This window comes from Empidonax traillii, unplaced genomic scaffold, assembly GCF_003031625.1.
Source record: "Empidonax traillii isolate 1590-97213 ecotype Southwest subspecies unplaced genomic scaffold, ASM303162v1 scaffold428:size834259, whole genome shotgun sequence".
In the NCBI taxonomy this organism is placed as follows: Eukaryota; Metazoa; Chordata; class Aves; order Passeriformes; family Tyrannidae; genus Empidonax; species Empidonax traillii.
Genome location: NW_020955621.1, coordinates 650896 through 672052, shown reverse-complemented (window position 1 = coordinate 672052; position 21157 = coordinate 650896). Strand labels below are relative to the sequence as shown.

At 42.0% G+C, this 21157-nt stretch overlaps 1 protein-coding gene across 1 annotated transcript; it reads right to left on the bottom strand.

Annotated features, from left to right (window-relative positions):
• Window positions 1–11593: 11593 nt before the first annotated feature.
• GPR132 (G protein-coupled receptor 132) lies at window positions 11594–13044 on the bottom strand. Its single transcript, XM_027894477.1, has one exon. The coding sequence runs from the start codon at window positions 13024–13026 to the stop codon at window positions 11926–11928; it is 1101 nt and encodes a 366-aa protein (XP_027750278.1). The 5' UTR covers window positions 13027–13044; the 3' UTR covers window positions 11594–11925.
• Between the last annotated feature and the right edge of the window lie 8113 nt (window positions 13045–21157).

Here is a 21157-nt window from a genome sequence, read left to right as displayed (position 1 = left end):
CGGCGGCTGCGGGAGCTGTGCTGGCAGGCCGCTCTGGCTCTCCCCATCCCACAGCCCGCCTGCGCTGCTGGGAGCCCTGGCCAGCCCCTTCCTCCGGCGGTGGCTGGTACAGGGTGGTGTGACCCGCGTGCCGTGCTCGCTGGAGAGCAGCCACTGCTCCCTCCCTCCGTCCCAGCCCCCTTCCTTTCCTTCTGGAGCAAGCCTGTGCTGGGCTGTGCTTGATGCGTCGGGAGCTTTGCTGCTCCTTTCTCAGAGCTGCTCAGCCCCTGCTGTGCTGGCCAGACTTTCGCTCATCGGCTGTGAGGAGAACGCTGGTTTTGAGTTGGATAGTGTTTATAAAACCTCGGAAAAAAACACAAACTCAGTGTGTCCAGGAGCAGGGCTGAAACTGCGCTTTTGAAAGACCAAAAAAAAAAAAAAAAAAAAAAAAAAAAAAAAAAAAAAAAAAAAAAAAAAAAAAAAAAAAAAAAAAAAAAAAAAAAAAAAAAAAAAAAAAAAAAAAAAAAAAAAAAAGAACGAACCAGACATGACTCAGCCCTGAGCTGGAAGCTGTGAGCTGTTGTCAGTGCAGTGCTGTGCTCTGGCTGGCGACTCTTACTGGGAGACAAGGTGTGTTAGCTCAAGCTCTATGCTTTACCGGCACAACTGCATGTGGTTTGGAAGAGTTTTTTGGCTGTGATCCCACTGGTTCAGAACGGGGACAGAGCTTGCTTGCCTCTGCCTGCTAAAGACAATGTGGACTTGCTCTGAGTCTGTATTGTTTCTCTCATAATTACTGTTTGATTAAAGCATTTAAGATATGTTTGTCTTTTTAATTTGGCTCCAGTGTAGGGCAGGAGGCCCACTCCTAGATGTGCCATTTCTTTTAAGCCCAACCTGGCAAATTCTGATTACCTCTGAGATAGGCAGCATTATGAAACAATCCTGAGTGCTTCTGCAGGCAAGCACATTCCTGCAGCAGAGCTAGCCTAAAAAATCCGGAGGCAGATGGAAGAAAAGCTAAGGAGAGTAATTAAGTGTGGCTGTTCCCTAAGAGGTAAGCCTGTAGTAGCAGCTCGGCTGGGCCCCATAAGCCAGGTACAGGATACAACTTCATTGCCTGTGATCTGCAGTCACAGGGCACTGAATTTAAGAGAAAGCATACTTCTCTTGTTACAGTGCATTAATGGGTGGATCAACAGAGGTGGCTGGAAGTTCTGTTCAGCCTTCAGTGAGGGTAAGCTTCTCCTTCACTGCTCTGAGCCTGAAGGGCTGTTGCTCTACCAGTAGGAGGGGTTGGACAAAGAACAGCAGGCATCTGGTGCCTATAAAACAAACCAAAGCTCATAGCAAGCAAGTGAACATTTGCGGGCTAACTGTAGCCTGATGTTGGATGATAATGGTGCTGGCATCAAATGTTAGTGGCTTACAAAATGAGAATAGCATAGTCAGAGCACTCATCACACCGGCTAATCCACACACCAGCTAATACATGTCTGAATATGGCAGTATTGGCTCAGCTGGGTGTTTGTGCTGGCAAAAAGCTGAAGAGCAGTAGCAGGCAGGTGATGGGAGGGGGTGTGTGGTTGTCAGCACAACAATGGCAAAGCAAATCCCTTCTTAGGCAGAAATCTGTCTGCCTCAGGCCACCAGCCTCAGGCCTTAGGTTTTATGGCTGTGGGTATCTGATCTATCTACCAGGAGGCCAGGGGGATTAGGGGTGACATGAGCCAAGAAACGAGTTCTTTGTAAGAACCTGTACAGACTAAGACACTCTGTGAGCTAAAAGCAGCACTGTTGTGTTTACCCAAGCCAGCGAGTAACTTTACAGAACTGATAATAAACTGCTAAGAAGTGGTATTAGTATGTTTTGACTGCAGGAAATAGAGTGGAAACAGGACACAGGGAAGCTGTTAAGCTTGTACTAGTCCACAAACTCTCTTAGCCTGCCTGGCTAAAGTGTTGTGTTGGAATTAAAGACCCCTCACTGGCAGGTAGGTGTTGAAATCATTGACCATCAGTTTCCTCTTGTGGTGGAAAGAACCTGAAAGAAAGAGTACCCTCTTGTTACACTATTTGTTTATGCTCCTCAACCAGCAGGATGTGACAAAATCAAAATAAAATAAGTGTTTTCAGCAAGATTTGCAGTTGCCAGACAGTTCAGAGAGAGTATTCTACATGGTGGGTGAGATGCAAAGCTACAAAACCAAAGGGACTACGGAGTACAGTTGGGAAATTCCATCTGTGACACCACAAATACTGTGTACATGCCCTGGCAGGCAAAGGCCAAGAGCTGGTGTTGTAGAGGGCAGGAGGAAGAAAGCCTGGATGATACCAAGTTAAGTGGGAACCTCTGGTGGCAGAGCCCCATGCACTGGACCAAACAGCAAAAGTCTCCAGATTATGCACCAGCAATCTGCAAAGATGGATTTTTAAAGTGCTGAATGATGTTTGGGGTTTTATTTTCAAGCTTCTAAGCCCTCTCCTGGATCATCATAGTGGTTCTGATTTGTGTTTGCGAGGGACAAGACTGTTTTGTTGCAAAAGTGCTGCCTTAAAAGGATTTTTAATAACTAGAGGAACACACTTTCTTCTTCATAGGGCTTTTCTTTTAAACATGCATTTTGGACACTTGAGTGCCATGTTATCTGGTGCTGCTTAAAATATGTGTTCCATATCGAAGCATAAATACCATAGGCTATGACAGTTGCTATAGCAACTAAGGATCTACTATTAAATAGCACCCACAGGCTGAAAACCCATGTGCAGCCTGTCACTACACAAGGTATTCCTTTCTGTGCTGCCAGCTAAGCACCATATATTCACCTCGGGAGTTAGTCTGTTTCTGATGAATGTGTTTGTGCTGGGCATGTGAAGATCTTTTCTCCCCCACCAGCTCTACCTTCCTTTGAAACTCCAGATACTATAAGAACAAAATAGCCCGAAGCACTTGCAAGCTGAAGAAGTTAATGAATAATTCCTTTTTTCATATATCCTTGAACATACATTAGAGTGTGGCTTTCAGATCTTTTAGGCCAGATTTGCGGCTTGCACCTTTGCTGTTCTGCATCTTTTGATATTACAGTGTTTTGCTCTTGAAACCAGCCTTTTGGAAGGCACCGTGCTGGGCCTAGAAGCCGTATCCTTGAAAATTACAATACCAGTGGGAAGCTAATTTCTGCAGTCGTGGCAAACTGGAGAGTTATAATGCAAAAGCACGCTTAAAGCTAACAAAACTTTTATGAATATGTAGGTCAGTTGTTTATTTTTAAGCTTGCCTTAGAGTGGGTAAGCATTTGGACCATGAAATCTAGGGGGGAAAAAAAGCACAAGAATAAGAACGCTGAGGTTAATTTGCAGTAACAGTTCTGGTAGTTGAGACTTCAGTAACAAGCTGTTGACAGCATTAGTTGTTTTATATTTTCCAAACCAGAAATGTGATTTTTTTAGATCCATCATAAATAGCAAAGAGAATAAAATTAGCATCAGTAAGAGAAATATGCTGGTTATAGAAGTTAATGCTTTGTCTGCAAGTTAAAATAACCCTCTGTTCTCCTTGAAGAATAGACAGAGGCTGTAATGACTTCTTGGAGTGTTTGGATTGTGTCCAAATTTTATTTGAGAGTTTGGTGAATCCATAGGTTTAAGTGGAAAATGTACTGTATCCACAAATTATTACTGATGTGGATTTGATGGCGGCTTAGTAGAATCGCATAATCTATAAGAAAAAATATATCCTAAATTATAGTAGCAACATAGCAATTATAAATTATTGAAAATATCAGAAAATTAGCATAAGAATTAGGTAAACAAAGGCTTAAAAATGTGATTTTTTAAAAATTTTTATTTTAAACCCTATTTTTTCCTAAGAGAATTATTGCTAAAGCCTGTGTGTCTTCTCTGGTTAAAGGGTTAACCCAATTAGAACCATGAGTATGAACACAGATAACAGGCTGTGAGCTGGTCTTGTTCTCTGCTCTGGTCCTGCACCTTGATGGGAATGACAGCTTTGACTTTTGTAGCAATAAAAGAATGTTAGCTCATGTCTTCTGGTGCTCTGTCAACAGCCAGTGGTTTTCCAGCAATCATTTCAACATGTCTAATGTTAATGGAATACTTTGATAGTTTGCCAGTAGTTTGGTTGGCATTACTTACAGATAGCACCAAATGCCAGTAGACTTGGGATAAAGTCACCAAAGCTGCAATGAGCAGTGGTGCAGGATGATGCAGAGAGTGGTTTACTGAGGCAGAGAGGCAAAGTGGGGCTCATCAAAGAGTTGTTTAGAATTTGCTGGATGTTTGGATACTGCACAGGGCTCCTCAGCTGAATGCCTTAGATGATCTGTTTGCCTTATGCCACTTACATCCTCTCCAGGGAGTCATGGATAGATCCAGGTAACTTCCGTCATCCTCCTTTTTTTTTATTTTAATGCAAGGGAATTGTCTCTCTTTTTTTTCCTGCTTGTTTTCAATTTTGGTTTGTTTGGGTTTTTGTTTGGTTGGTTTTTGTTTTGGCTTGATTTTTGGTTTTTGTTAGTTTGGTTGATTTGGGGTTTGGTGTTTTTTTTTTCTTCTTGTTTTTCAGCCTGTTTGTAGCCATCATTTGGAAAAGGTCGAGTTTTTCTGCCATATTTGGATAAATATTACAACCCTGTCTTGTGTCTGGCTCAACAGCAATCAACACACTCATCTGTACAGACTGTTCTACCGAGCAGCACGAAGTCTTACAGACTCATGATTTCAGGATGTGAACTGAAGAGATATGAGCATTATTAATGCTTTTTCTTCTACTGTGAAGTCCAACATGCCCAGCGGGAGAAATAGGATAGAGTCTGGTGCCCTCTTGTGACTATACTGAACTCCTGGAAAAACATCATCCCGTGACTTGAAAGACATCAGGGCCTGAATTACACTGGAAAACACAAAGAAATTTATCCTAAACAAAAGCTGGAATATAGAAAGGGGAAAGGAACCCCTCAGTGTAATTTCTGAGATTAAACTTCTTTGTGGTTCACAATAGAGGCAGTAGGTTTGCAACCCATAGATGACTGTTGTGTGAATATTTCAATGATATGTTGCTTTGCTAAAGCTTTTCTTCATGCTAGTCGATTAGATATGATACTGAAGGATGGACAGGTCAGGATTATATATTAATATTGCTTTACATTGTGTAATATACTTAAGCTACATTTCTACATTAAAAAACACCAAAATTCTCCAAATTCTGGAGACTGGCAGTCATTATGATCTGTAACTGCGTCACAGCAAAAGATGTTCAGATTCACGTTTAATTTTTCACAGCCTTCAGGGAGGAGGAGGTCTGTTTTCACAGCTTTGGTTTAACTTCATGTTGATTTATTTGTAATGAGTTTCAGTATCTCTAGAATTTACAAAAAAAATTTCTGGGATTTTCTCTTGTACAGTGTTATTTGTCATCTTGGAATTTGACTAATAACTGCTTCTAGTATCTGAAACTGAATGCTAAGGAACCAAAAAGACAAATATTTAGTATAATTTCCAGCTTCTCTCTTCTCATGAGAGGGGAATATTTCTGGTCAGAAGAGGGAATGACTCATCCTTTAAAAAAGCAAGTAGGGTCCACTCAGCCTCTCGTTAGGGAAAGTCCCGTGCTGAGTTATAAAATCACTGAATTCTGCTTTTGTGGATAGTGAATTGGCCCTCTAACCTTTAGTTTCCCATCAAATCTTTATGACATTACAGTCTGCCTGTGTCTGCTTCACACCCCTGTGTACAGAGGAAGTTCCCTATTCACCCCTTTGTTTCTGATAGAAACTTGAGATTTGTTCTTGGCCTGCCTGGAATCTCCTGACTTTTGTCGATGGGCTATTCCCACAGGTCAAGACAGCAAGAACTCAGTGATACTTCTAAGTTCCCTTGTTGTTTAATGTACATTTTCCTCCTCTTTTGCATATCGCCGTGTCCAGTCCTGAGTTTAGTTTGAGGCTTGTGCATTTGTTCCCTTCAGGACACAGCAGTTACTGCCAGCAGTGCAGTGAACCATTCCACTGAGAGCTGAGGACTGCCCATTTTCCTAAGCCTTATTTTAGGAAAGAGTTGAACAAAATAATTAGAGGTAGACAGATACTGTACATGCAACTAAATAGGAAAATTACAGAATTTTTAAATAATGCTTCATCAAATATCCTTTATCAAACATATTGTCTAGTCACCTATAAATGTCAAGCATACAATAATAAAAATTAGCTATAGTGGGTAGTGTGAGCCTAGTCTTCTCAATTATATTTAAGAAAGGCAACCCTTATCAAGTAGATAAGCTCAAATAAATAAGAATAGTTCTGTTGTCTCAAGTATATCAGACTCACATTGTCAGAGACTCATCCCAGAAACCTGGTGCTAAGAAAGTGCTTCCCAATCCATGAAGAGAAGAGTTAGAGAGGCAGAGTCCACTTGGACAGGTGTCCAAGAACTAAGGATTTAAAAGATTTTTACTGGGGGCCTATTGTGTACAGCAGTGCAATAGCAAATGCCATTAATGTTACTGATGTCTTCAGTCCTGTACCCAGACAGGTACCATGAGCCTTGAGAGTGCTTGGCCCTGATGTTTTCCAGTTTGGAAGTCAACTTTGTAGATCAGTGTCACTCTTATGTCTTGGAAACAACAAAACACCTCCAAACACCAAAATATCCCAGTGAAGAAAAAAGTCCCCAAGGGTCTAGTGCCCATGTTACCAGGAGGAGACACAAAGTTAAAATGCAAGTCTGCATATTTTTTTTTTTCTGGTGTCCCAACATAAATAGAAGCAAATAAAGTACTTTGAATCTGACCCTGAAAGTCCTGACTCATTAGAATTTGTACTTTAATACCTTCTATTTGCCTCCACGCTGTTCACTGCTCCACTGCAATAAGCTCTGAATATGCATACCACACACCTGCTCACTCTTTCTAGTATCTCCTGCAAGGGCTGGTGTTTTAAACCGAGAAGCCAGACAATGCTCAAGGGAAGAAGTGTCACATTTTACAGATGGGGAACTGTGATACAGGCTGCTGCATTTCTAAGTAGCTTTCTGAACATGAATATTTGCATATTTGTACAGAACATCTGCGACTTCAGGTTTACAAGGCTTTTCAGGACTTTGTATATCACACAGCACCCTTTTCCCACAGTATCTCTCTTCTCTTTTATTCTTCATCGCCCTCCACAAAGTATCTCGAGACAGACCTTTGAACAGAGAGGGGATGCTCTGTGATCAAGGGCTGAAATGCACAGGCCCTGTCACAGACTGAGGCTACCAAACAGGATGGATCATTTCATGATGTACTAAGAGCTTGCTCTTGTAGACAATATTCATGTGATATTTCATACAATTCTTACCACATACCTTATCATCTCTCCTCAGCAGACTTTCTGTCTGTCTGCAAGACGGTTTTTTGCTTCCTTACCTCAGAGCATTTCTTACAGGATGGAGTAAGAGAGTAAAATCCTAGCAGTTATCCATGATCAGAATTACAGATGAAACATAATGAGTTGAGAGTCCTACCCTTTCTTGTCAATAGTTTGTGATGGCATCTACTAATATCTATTACCATGATATAAGTATTAGTCCCATTTGGAATAACAAATTTCTCTTTTTATGCTTCATATTCTTGTCACTGGAAGATGGAATCATGAGGCCCTGCTGCATCACCCTACTGCAAATAGAGACACCCTCTCCTGTGCAAAGGTTCATTTTGCAAGGAAAGAGGGAGTGCAGAGGAATGCAAACCACCCCAGAAGGCACTTGAAGAGATGGAGAGGACTGGTAGGTATCACATCCTCTATACATCAGTTGCAGAAGACATACTGGGAGATCCAACTTCAGGGATGCCGACAGCCGCGTGCTTCCCTGCACACCAAGGAGGTTAAAAAAAGGATCCCATCTCTCTGATGCAATCCCTCCACCCTTATTTGCTGCCTTGGGTTTGTGCTGGTTTGAAAATAAGATAGACATTCCAAGCTGTCAGGGAACTTTGTCATCATTTCACTACATAGAGGAGGCTTCCTAAAAGATGTGTCCCACAGCGTGAGCTGTAGAATGACAACATACTCACGAAGAAAAGCCATTAGATTGTGGATATTTTTGAAAGGCTGGCTATGAGTTAGGTTTCATCACTCAGTACCCAACAAAGATTTGATATGGGGTTGTACATGACAGCAGGGACTAAATGAGACCAGCTACAATGTCACCAGCTGCAGATGAAACTTCATCACACATAGAGTCTGAGTTAATTCGTATTGGGTTTTGCCTGTTTTGTATAACTATCCTCTTGAAGCAAAATTTAATGCAGAACATGAAAGTATTTCTTAGTCAGAAATAGTTTTGTAAGTGACTTACTCTAAACGTTTCCATAACAAATTGCAGTCTTTAGAAATAGCTGAAATTGATGAATAAGCAAACAGATCAGATATATTGTCTGCAAAAACTAGTTTGGCCAGCTCTAGTTCATAGCGAGCATTTATTCACTTCATGCTTTACAGTCATACTTAAAATAATCAGCAATCCTCTTATCTCTCAGGCACATTTTTTTTTAATGTCTGAGACACATGTAAAAATAAAATAATGTTTTATTTATTCAGTATCCCACTCTTCTCTAAATGATGGAAGTTATACTTGAGTAAATGCTGAATACAAAAGAGAGGGAATTTTTCTAATGTAATCTCAACCCCGTACACTGATAAGCAGCTCACCTGCTCTCGGCCTTACATGTGGAGACCTGACCATCTAAAGACCAAACTGGGAGGCAGAGCCTAGGTTTGGTTCTGTACTCTCTCCAAGTCATCCTATGGCTTGAGTTGAGTGAGTTGGTTGTGGCACAGATCCAAATAGCGGTGTTGAGATTCAGATCTGATGTAGCAAGTGAACCTTTCTTCACAGCACGACGCAGTCCCTGCAGGCCCACTGCAGGGTGATGGCTCTGCAGGAGGAAAGGGTGGAAAGACCCACACAGTCAGTCCATCCCTCAGATCTGCTCTGACATGAGTAATGCCCTTTGCTGACTCTCTTACATGTGTCCCAATGCTGAGATCTTTTCTTTGCCTGTGTGACACAGTCAGATACTGTCTGACAAACCAGATCACGTGCTTATTTTATCAGATAAGAAACATCAAGTTTATCTGGTGGGATATTTTAACAACAGAAAATAGCATTTTTATATGTCCTGTCTCAGCAGTAAAACCACTTCTCTGTTCATCCAAAGAAGTCAGGGTTTGCAGTTCTTCCATGTGGATACATTGCTTGGTACCTAGCCCCTAATACCTTCAGTACTCTGTCACAGAATTATTTAGAGATTATCTAGGTAAATTTCCAAGTTAGATCAGGCTGCATGGGTCTCTGAGTCTTTTGGTTCAGAATGTGTCTGAACAAAGGAATTCCAGTGATTTTCATTAAGAGAAGATGCATAATGATATAGTAATTTAGAACAGCATGCAACTTCAGTATGGCAAAAAAATTACAGCTGTTGCATCAGATCCCAGTAATGCCTGTCCCTTGCATCTATGGCATGGGGCTCTAATATTGGTTCATAGAATTATAGAATATCCTGTTTTGGAAAGGACCCGCAAGGATCCTTAAATCCAACTCCTGGCCCTGCACAGGACCATCCCCAATAGTCACACCACATGCCTGAGAGCACTGTCCAAATGCTCCTTGAGTTCTGTCAGGCTCAGGGCCATGACCACAGCCCTGGGGAGCCTGTTCCAATGCCCAACCACCCCCTGGGTGAAGAACCTTTTCCTAATATCCAGCCTAAACCTCCCCTGACACAGCTTCATGCTTTTGTCTTGGGTCCTGTCACGGGTCACCAGAGAGAAGAGGTCAGTACTTGCCCCTCTGCTTCCCATTGTAAGATCTCCCCTCATTCTCCTGTAGGCTGAACAGATCAAATGGCCTCAGTCACTTCTCATACAACTTCCCTTCTAGACCCTTCACTGTCTCTGTAGCCCTCCTTTGGACACTCTCTGATAGCTGTATATCCTTCTTGAATTCGTGGCTCTGAGAACTGCAACAAAGGGCTTGAGCTGAGGCCGCACAAGTGCAGGGTAGAGCAAGACAATCACCTTTCTAGACACTCACTATTAATCAGAGGAAAAACATCAGAGAGATTTTTAAATTCATTGAGGTCAATATCTAATTTGCATCCGTTTCAATCAGTTCAGAAGCCTGTTCCTCTGGTTTCTTCTAAATTCACTGCTATTATTCATCAGAGTTTACATTTAGGCTATGAAAATACTGAGGCTGGGGCAGTTTGCATTTGCATCTTCAGAGATGTGTCACCGGTGCTGGGGCTGACGGGGACTATCTTGAGCTGTATTCAGCTGCTGCTGAAAGTTTGATTTTCAGCAAAGTTACAGATACTCTAATCTCTTCTTAAAACCTCAGAAAATTTGATTTCTGGGATGTATATGAAAATAGAAACATGGAATTTGTTAATTAGCATCTCAACAAAACTTCACATTTTTCCAATTTAGTATTATGTCAGCTACTTTTGAGGAGAAAACATTTCATAGGTAGATACCAGAGGAGCAATTAAATACCAATAATAAAAAAAGAAATATACAATAAATATAATTAATTGAGTAAATATAATTTTGGCACACAATATTTCTTTCCAAAAGAGTATAAGAATAAACCATAATATATAGAAATATCAATGGCAATTTTAATACATTAAAAATAATGTATTTACATTAATATTAACATTGGCTGCTACTAGTTCAGTTCAGAAATATGAACATGGCTAACAGTTTTAAAATATCACTGAAATACAAAATTACAGATGAAACAGAATGATGCTGTGAAACACTGTGATACTCAGATTGACTCATGATCTTTATCTGTTGGATCACATAAAAATATGACGAAGCTGTTTAGATAAATCTTGCCAGATTTGTACAGTTCTTAATTTTTAAATTCTGGTTTGAAGGCACAGGGAACTGCTATCAATAAGTTATTCATAGTAAGAGTGGTAATAAGCAAATAAGAAATTTGCTGCAGGATGATCTCCTGTGTGCACCTCCAGCATGCCCAAGGGAGTTCCCGGCTATGGGGAGAAAGGACTGTGCTCTCCAGGCTGCCAGCCCTTCCATGTCACTCAGGCTCTTGGCTCTTTTACAGACGGTGTTAGCTTACTCAGAAATGAAACACAAGCTCAGCAAACATTCAGAGATGGCATAAAAGAGTCTCTGACTTCACTTGGAAATGTGTAAGTTTTCTATATATGTCAGTGCATTCTAGATCTGACTGCAAAAAAAGTAAAATTTACTAATTGTAAACTGTCAAGCATTAGAATTGTACATTTTAAGAATTTCAGGACAGTGCAGGATCTTGACTAATGCAGCAGCAGTACTGTCATTCTGTGTTACCAGGCCACTGTTTTGCCCTCTGATTCTCCCAGAATGTGCAATGCATACAGAAGTATGAGAAATATTTTCAAGGTTCTTGTTGAAAGACTTACTCATTTTTAATATTTTCCACTGGTTAACCACAAACATTAACAGCAGAGTGCATTTATGAGACTCTGAACATGTACCTCCTCAAGAAGCAAAAATTTCAACTGTAAGAATGACATGTTGTTCTCCTCAGCAGCGGATTGGGGTTTTTTTGCTCAGATGATAAAACTGATTTTACTTCATGTGAACAAAAGACTCAGTCCAAAAAATAAGTTTTTAGGATTTCAATTTGAGTCAAAGTAAATTACTTGGTTTATTCCACATATCCTTAGCAACGTAATATTTTCACTGATGATAGTGGTGGGCAAAGTTTGTTGTAGGAGACAAACAGAAGAAATAAGAATTATTGCTCCCGTAGTGTCCTCAAGGAGTTGCTGACCCATACAGGACATGTAAGATGATGTCAGCATGTAAATACTTGTGTGCTGCAGCCTGCAGCTGGCATTGGGACCTTCTTATTTGTTTCAACAGCTACCTGCTAGCTGCCACCTTCTTGGTCTCTGCCACTAGTACAGGTCTTCTGAATGTTGGACGTATCTGTTAGTTCTTTGTTTTCTTCTCTTTGCCCTTCTTCCCCTGATTCTACTTGGATTTTCGATTTTCTGCTGTCAGTTTTGTGATTAATGGATGAATTTAGCTTGGATGAGTTCCGTCTCCATCTCCTCAGGCTCCTGTAACAATCTTTTCTGATGTTTTCACTAACCAGCACGTAGATGATTGGATCAGCAACACCATTTGCAGTGCCTAAACACAGAAACACTGTAGAAAATGGATATATCTGCTTTTCAAATGGGCACGGGCAATTCTCATTAAACATGAAGTGTATGGCTCTTATTATGAGTACCACATGGTAGGGAGCAAAGCAGATCAGGAAAATTACAATAATGGCAATAGCCAGATACTTCACTTTGGCTTTTTGGTGACAAGTCAAGCTACTGCTGCTTTTTGTAATTTGAAAAATTTTGTAGTTTGTGAAAATGAGGATTGTGAAGGGTATGGCAAATCCAAATAGGAATCTAGCAAAGCTGAAAGAAGCCAATGTTTTGTCAAGGGGCACAGTCTCAAAGCAGGTTCTGGTTGTGTGTGGCAGCTTCTCTTCCATGTAAAATACTGGAGTGTGGATTACTGCAACCACAGCAAAAAGAAAACAGACTATTACGATGGCCTTTTTCTGTCCTCTTCTCCCCCTTGATTCCAGAGGATACACCAGTGCCACGTAACGATCCAGAGAAATGCAGCACAAAAGCAGAATGCTGATGTATATGTTGCAGAAAAAGATGAATCCTGTTATTTTACAAGCAGTGTCACCCATGGTCCATCTGTGCTTGTTTTGCACATAGACAATCCAGAGAGGCAAGGTACTTATGTACATCAGCTCACACAACGATAAACTGAAAATGTAGATGGCAATTATTTTATTCCTTTGGATTTGTACCAACGTAAGCAGGGAAGTTAAGCAATTTGCTGGAAGGCCTATGGAAAAAATGATGCTGTAAACAGCAACCAGAAGTGGCTGGCTCTCTTCGTAGGGAATTCCTGAGCAAGTGAAGTTATCACTTTTGTCTTGACAATCTCCCATTATTCTTATTCCAGCTGGTGTTTCCTGAGAATCAGAGGACAAGGTGCAAAGTTAGCATTACATCACTTAAAAATGTGTCGGTAAAGTTTATGGCCCTGTAGGTACCCACTTGACATGTCAGGGGAGCAAGTGGGATGCTTGTCTTGAGGAAGCATCTAACACAGGCAAGTTTTTCAAGTCCTGCTGGTCTTCTGTGGGGACCCCCTGAGAGTCAGGCCTGATTTACTTCCAGGAAAAAGTGCTGTTTTTCACAACGAATTTCTTGACTACAAGAAATTTCATTTTATTAAAACAGTGTTTGTCTATTAAAATGGAGTATTGGGGACTGTTCCTAAACCACGTATCATAAATAAGACTGAGCTGCTGATCAATTACTAAAGACAATTCCCAGAGCAAACTGAGGGCATTAGTCTTCAATTTATTGATTGATTTATTTATTTATTTTAACCTGAGTAACAAAAAATGCAAACTGTAGAGATTTCAGAGGCAGACTTCCAAATGAAGGTGGCATTTATGGTCACTCAGGTGGGGGAACCATCTGAATTGGGTGGTGGTAGTTCACAGAATCATAGAATCAATCAGGTTGGAAAAGAACTCCAAGATCATCAACTCCAACTGTGCTGTTGTGTCAGAGTATTGTGTTCCCTGTATACAGGAACCAGAATCTGGCCACTGGTCTGTACCTGCACACTTGCAACATAGTGGGTCAGGTCTGTCTAATTCACACTTCTCCCTCCTCTTAAAGAATAACAGCTGAAGAAGTTAAATTTGTAGTATGATACTACACCCATCAGAGAAAGTCAGTGAAACTGCCAACCACATCTGTTTGATACCTCTGGGAGACAACAGGAAATAAGGGCAGTTAGAGGATGTAGACAAGACCAAAGAGAAGAACATACACGTTTAAGAGATGGAGGTAAAGAAATTTAATGCTCTTTGAACAGGAGTGGTTACAAAAATCTCCGCCTTTTCAAGATACACAAAAGCAGACCTGGCATTTGGGTTATGCTAAGTAGTGCATTTCTTGCAAAGTCACAGGGTGATTTCCTAGCAGAAGTATTCTCCAAAAGAACAGGGAAATATGGAGGTGGGTGCACCGTAATGGTGGTGTGTACCCTTAAAAATTGTATTTTGCTCTATTTATGAGTTGAAGGTATCCACTGTATAACATTCTTGATAAAAAAAGGTCTTGTCTGGCTTAATCTTTTTGGGATTCTATTGCGGGTGGACACCTACTCCAGGGTTAGTAAATCTGCTATGTCCACAAGGAGATGTGTTGGCAGAAACAGTCCCTTTAGACGGAGGAGGCACATGGGCTTTCACAGTCCACACTGTGTGTGTGCAATTTTTTTAACCCTGAGTTCATGCAGGGGAGAAGCTTTTAGCAGCCTCTGAAAATTTATTTATTGCTTGTTTGGGCCCATCTCAAGCAGACTAAGGGGAAGCAGTTTGCTTCCAGAGCAGTGGGATTGTCTCCTGGATCTCTGGTAGGGTGGACAATCAGGTGGGGCCTTTACTTCCCCTCCATGTGGGCAAGAACAGTCCCTGGGGTGGCACAAGCAGCTCCACCCTGAATGCTTAACAGGGCACCTGCCTTGCAAGACCCCTAGTGCTTGAAGGGCAATGAGGTCCCCTGACTCAGGTTGGTTACCAGATGATGAGAACAGTGTGAGAAAATGGACACAGGTTACCTTGGGCTGCAAGACCCTCACAGCAGCACAGTGCTGGCCACAGCCACAGACACCAAGAGAGGATCTCCTGTCCCATGTTTAGAGATGTTCACTTCCATCAAGTGCCCCAAATGCAGTAAGTTTTGAATGCAGATGCAAGCAGGAGGGCAGAGGCCAGTGGTACCTGCCATCCCCAGCACCAGCAGCAGAATAAGCTGTTCCCTGAGATGGGAGGGTTTGAAAGGCACCTCCTCAGATAGAGGAACTGAGAGAGTGCTGTGTGCATAGAAATACAGTGGAGGTTGTGACCCCCCTCTGGGACTGCCTTCCACTTCCCCACAATAAATCTTGCTCCACTCTTGAGCTGACAGGATGGTGGTTGCTGCACTGATTGGGCCAAAGTATCTTTCCAGAGGGTCACATCCCTCCACCTCTAAGAACTGGATGGGAGTCTGGTGGGTATGTTGAAGGTCTCTCAAGGGGGATCTGAAGTTTCGCCCCTGGTCACAAAACCACCCCTCTCCTATCTGCTAGTTCCCCATTCTAAAATCCTACTGTAGTTGCTAAAAGCCCCAGCATTTCTCATGCCATGTGTCACCTGCATCCAAAATCTCACACGAAGCTCAGTCTACAAAGGTAAGGTAGATGAACATGAACTTGTAGAGTAATTTAGACATTATCATGCCTTCAAAAAAAAGTTGGATCCAGTATTGTCCCATCTTAAGAATCACTGTAGAAGAGAATCCTCAATGCTGTTTGGGGAAGACATCACAGCATTCAGCAGCACTGCTGCCAGGTCATGTGACAGAGGGTGCAGTTACTTCCCTCCTTTCCTGGCAGTGAAAGTGGACTGAGCGCTGGTGTTAACTTACAAAAACAGTGGTTGTGATCAAGCCTGGTGGTGACTTGAGTTTTTTGCTGCCTCTGAGCATCTGCCACCCATGGTGGAGGAGGAGGGGTTTTCTCTGGGCCACCTCCCTGACTGCTGTGTAGAGGGGAGAAAAAGGGTGTTTGATATCAGTGTCAGCAGAAGTTCTCTGCCCAGACTTCACCTATGGACTAAAATACATGAGCTTGTCCTCAACTCAGACATGCCTGATCGATGTGAGAGCTGCTGTTCACCTGCACACTACAGAGCTGCTCTATACCTGAGCACCACAGAGGGTCTTGGAGACCTCCTCTTCTACACTAAAGCAGAGCAGGTGATTACAGCTCATGGGGCAGGCAGATGGGGACAGCCAGGGCAGGGACATGGTGGAAGTCACACACCACCTCACTTACTAATCAGCACACTGACAAAAACAGTTTCAGGATTGGTTGAGTTCCTCTCTCCTCCCTCTGGGCTTTGCACACTACTTTTGGCCCTGTGTTTGTCTGAATATTCTTCTTTCTGCATGGCTTCTACTGGGGCAGCTGATGGTGCAGGGCAGGAAGGAAGTGGTTGAAGAGTTCTGCTGTAGACACATGTTCCCAATGTTTGTTTCTCTTGCTTCTTTCTTTCACCTCCTTTCCTCACAGTCTGCTCCAAGTCTCCTTCCCCTGCTCAGTACCTGTGAGAGAACCTCAGGGAGGAGATGCCTGTGACTTTCTTAGCTGCCTGCACTAAACATGCTTTTTTTTTCTTGGTGTTTAGCATATGGACTAATCCACAGGGCTGGGGCTGAGCTGAAGAGACCTTCATCCTTACAAGACTGTCAGCTGCCCAGAGTAACACCTTGGCTGACACAGTGCAGCCATAGGTGTGGATTTACACTCATAGAAAAAAAGCATGTGCTGAATGACTCTCCTGGAGCTCTGGCCTGTCAGCTTTGGAGCTTGTATCCTTCCCAGCAGGAATGGTCTATGTCCCAGCCCCACATCAGGAACAAGGAGAGGAGAGCATCCATTTGCTCCACTCCCTCACCTACTCTTGGCTCTCTGCCACTGGACACTATATGCAGCCCCAATTCTGAGCTTTATGTGTCTCTGCTCAGCTCTCCAAGCCTGCAGAGGGCTTTCCTTCTCAAATAGGAGATCACAAAGCAGCACTCAGCAGACAATTTATGAAATTTCTCCCCGTGACATTGCCCCTTGTGATGACCCATGGTTAAGGGGAAGAAAGCACCACTACAATCCACTCTTTCACTAAAGTCAGCTTCTCTGGGCCTCTACACCTCTCTTCAACTGAATGCACTGTTATCTTTTTCTCAGGCCTTTAGAGTTTAGTGGATTGATACATGGCTCAGCCCATAAGATTCTCAGTTCTTGTCTTCTTCCTCTGTGGTGTCTAGGCTAACCTGCATCTCAGTTGTTAATTCAAATAAAAAATAATAATAATTACAGAGCTGAAAAATCCACACACCATTTTTTGCTAATATTTGTGATGAGCAACTTTGATTAGAACAGTAGAACTGAAAAGATTTATCACATCCAGCAATTTTCAGGTATTTATAAAGGGTTGAGTGCAGCTGTGATGCCAAGGATGAAATAATATCCAAGAACACATATGCGAGTTACAAGCTGCTCCAATGCATTAGGTTTCTTTGCTGCTCAGTAGCTTTCAGTTGAGCTTAGTCTCTCCAAAGTAGCTGTTTTCACCTTTCTGTGACTTATCCTTATCTGCCAGGTCTCACCAACCATAACTGGGTGTTACATCAGGTCCTGGCCACGTGTTCCATCAACAGCTCAACATATATTTATCATCACTCTGAGGCTTCTTACTCCGTGAGACTCACTGCACATGGCAAACCGCAGTCAGCATGTGCACATTTGTCACCTCAGGATGTGCGAAACGTCTCATCTTCCCAGACAGAGACAACATCTCTGGCTCAGGAAGCACCTGAGCACAAATCACTGGGAGATCCGCTAAGGAAGATGTGCTGCATGTGTGCTCTTTATTTATGCTCTTCCATTTCTAATGTAATTGTGTTATGTTCACACTGCTAGTTGAATAGATAATTTTGTTACTTACTCCTTAAATGGAGTGCCTACATGGTCTAATGTATTGAGAACTTATGGAGAGAAAACCCTGGGAAAGGACAGGGCACCTGGAGATACCCAAGTAAAAAGGGAATGGATGGAAGAGGCATGACAAACATGAAAAGCCATTTTCTTGGGGTGTGGTGAGAAAGCAGCAGAAGTGTCTTGCTGTAAACCCACCAATCAGGGCTGTGAAAGTAGAGTGTGATTGACTGCCCTTTCCTCCTCTCCTCTTTGATCCTGTCACCTTGCATTCCTCAGGGCAGGTGGCCTGTATTTACCAGGAGGAATGGAGAGGTGTTCTTTCTCAGGAAGTGGCTGATTTCAAATGCCAAACTGGTGTCTGTTCCAGAACAGATCTTCTATATTATGGACAGCGACCAAACCACAGCATTGATGTGTAGGAGAAGCCTGTGCGATGGTCATCTGTCCTCTCCCCTACCCAGCACTAGGAAGCATTGAACTATCCTACAGCAGTGCCTTACACACCTCAAGGGCAATGAAATCAGGAGCCTGGGGTGCTGTGAGGATGTGGTTTCATATCACAGCCATACCAGACTTACAACCTGTCTATCATCTTTTTTTCTCCCTTCCTTTTTCACCACCAGTAGCTCACCTGACCCTGCAGTGACTTGACTGGTGGTTCCTGCTGCTCATTTGGGCTAGTTGCATTAATCTTCTCCCAAGAAAAGTCTTTTTAGTAGCACTGAAGTGTAAAAAGGGAAGTGAAAACAAGCGGGAAAGCGAAAGGCTTTATTTTGCTTGTTTTTTTATTTGTTTGTCTATGAGCTGCTCATGTAAAACTGTTTAAATTTCCAACGAAGAAGTTGGAGTGATAAAAATAACCCCTATTAGAAAAAATAACAAGGAAAATTACCGATAACATTACAAAGAAGAGAGAAGTGAAAAAAAACAAAAGCACAATAGTTGAACAGAGACTGGTTGAAAGTCTGTGGATTAACTCACATGAGATACAGAGGGATAGAAGAGAAAAGAGACACAGTGAAATCCGTAATATGAGTACAATGACATGAACAAAGTGCTTTACTTCATAGAATTTTCTTTTTCTAATATTTTTCTGATCATCCCTCTATGATAAAGATTATTCTTAGAGCTAAAAGTTTTGAGGTATTTATGTGATATTAAGAACAATTTAAAACAAGTGCAGTGATGGTTAGGATTAAAATAAACCTTCTCTTCACACCTTCCTTCCTGTCCCCAGTATTTGTAGATGAAAACAACCTGCGTGTCTCAAAGCATAAATCAGCCTTCAGAGGAACAAGACTTGAGTTTCTCCTGAAAGGTTTTTTGTGCTTTCCTTGGCAGCATGTGGTACTGGAACTATTTGACATGGGAGTATCACCAGGATGTCAGTCTGGCCGCTCAGATCCAGTATCTAAAGACGTCAGTTCCCAGATGTGGCAGATACGCTGCCTACGACACTCGTCACGAGCAAAACCACTCCTTGTCTCAACCTGGGCTTCTCCTTCTTGTGCAGAACTTACATTGCCCGCTTGTAAACTTTATGAACTATTACACTTTCCAGCCCTGAGCTTTTGTGGCTCTTAACTTGAATATCAACCAAGAAATTGCCGTGGATTATTTGCTCTGCTGTTCTTGGAAGTAGGAAAAATGTTTATGGTATCTTTGTGGATTAAAATAGATTGTAACCCATGACCCCAGCAAGTCAGTGAACCGCTTAATTTTTTTTCCCATTATTAATGGACAAATTAGTAGATGAAGTTACTTCTATAAGCAAATCACAGAATAAAAAAGGAAAACCAGCAACGGCTCCACTTGGTTACCCTGCTTTACTGAGACACACAGGACGGTAGGATTTGAAGCTATATAATTTGAAAGCTGAACATAAAAGTATTTTCAAACAACGTTGTTTCAAATTTGGATGTAATATATGAATATATAATTTTCAAACTATATAGTTTCAAAACTCTGTAGAGAAAAAAGAGTGGTTTTAAATTACAGGTCTTTACTGGGAATTCAGCTGAGCACAGCTCCATCTTAAAGTACCTTTCCTCCACTGTGGTGAAGCAGGTAACCTCTCTCTTGACTAGTGCTGGTTAAAACCATTTATGGGGCATTTGTAGGCCAAAAATAACTACTGTAAGGAAGCAGCAAGACCTTGGGATTAGTTATACAGCCTTAATACTAAACTCTATACTGCAGATACAAGCAGTCTTACAAAAACAGAGCAGATATTTCTTAAATGAGAGAGGATATTAACTAAATTAATTAACTAATTATTTAAGGATAATTGCCTTTCAGGAGGGAAACTCAGCAATAATTTCTGATGAGAGGAAGATGTTTGATTTGTCTCATGATACTCTGTTCATAGAGTATGAAGCTTTTTGAAACTATAGATTTTTAAATGTCTCTGTGGAGGTGTTTTTCTGCAAATCCCACAATAGTAGTAACTGTACTAGTTTGCTAAAATAAGCACCCGTGGTATCAACAAGCGGAACTGTCATAATTCAAGGTTGACAAGGGGCCCAGTTTAAAATAGTGATCCTTCCCTAAACTGTGTGTCTTAATGCCATGTTACACAACCTGGAGAGGGACTGCACAGGAGAGAAGATGCCAGGTGGGTTGGAGAGAAATGTGTTAACAGAAGATCCTGATACAAAGTTTAAAACCATCGCATTAAACATATCTAAAAGCTGGTAGAACTACTCAAATGTTGTACATTGCACATAGGGGAAGTTCACAGATGAAAAATAGACCCCAAAATCCACCCATACCAGTGGACTTTTTTCTCCAGTCTCATGATTCAAAGGCTGTGACTCCTAATTTTGGGACTTCTGGACCTAGCAAAGTTTCTCAGACCTCCCTGAGACCATCAGAGAGCAGCTGTTGCAGGGGAGATTTACTTTCCGGTACCTACCAGCTAGTCTGGGAAGGGTCTTGGAGCCAGAGGAATGGTTTCATGGCCAGGAGGACCATCAGGTACCCCAGAAAAGCTGTCATAAATGTGAGGCTAAACTATAAAGCTTGTCAAGCCAAAAGGATGAGGAAAGTGTGGGTTTTGGAGCAGAGGCAGTGAAAGTGAGTAGCTGAGAGCAGCTCTGCTTCACACCCTCTTCCTCACACCTTCACACACAAAGCCATCAGGCACTCCTGTTCAGTGACTTCCTAATGCTATCACAGCTGAATTGGTAGCCTTGGTAATGGGGGCTATTTGTATACAGCTTCTGTTCATCAAGTGGCTCATTTGGAAACCTAACTGGCCAAACGTTCTTACTGGCTCGTGCTGGAACTACAGAGTCTTGGAAAAAGGAGGTGAGAAGGGTGATTCCCATGCACAGCTCCTTTCTCCTGCCCCTATGTGCTCATGGATGCCAAAACCCAGCCAAATGCCTGTAGATTTGGCAGTGAGAGCTTACAGATGGATGAATAATGCTCTGGACTACCAAAAGAGCAGGCTGGGGTGTTGGGGAGCAGGCTGTTTTAACAAAACAAGGAGCTAGAGCTGAGTGTGTCTGATTGCC

Bases quoted from the DNA above. Each gene is read 5' to 3' on its own strand.
- GPR132 (XM_027894477.1), bottom strand. From the start codon at position 13,026: ATGGGAGATTGTCAAGACAAAAGTGATAACTTCACTTGCTCAGGAATT.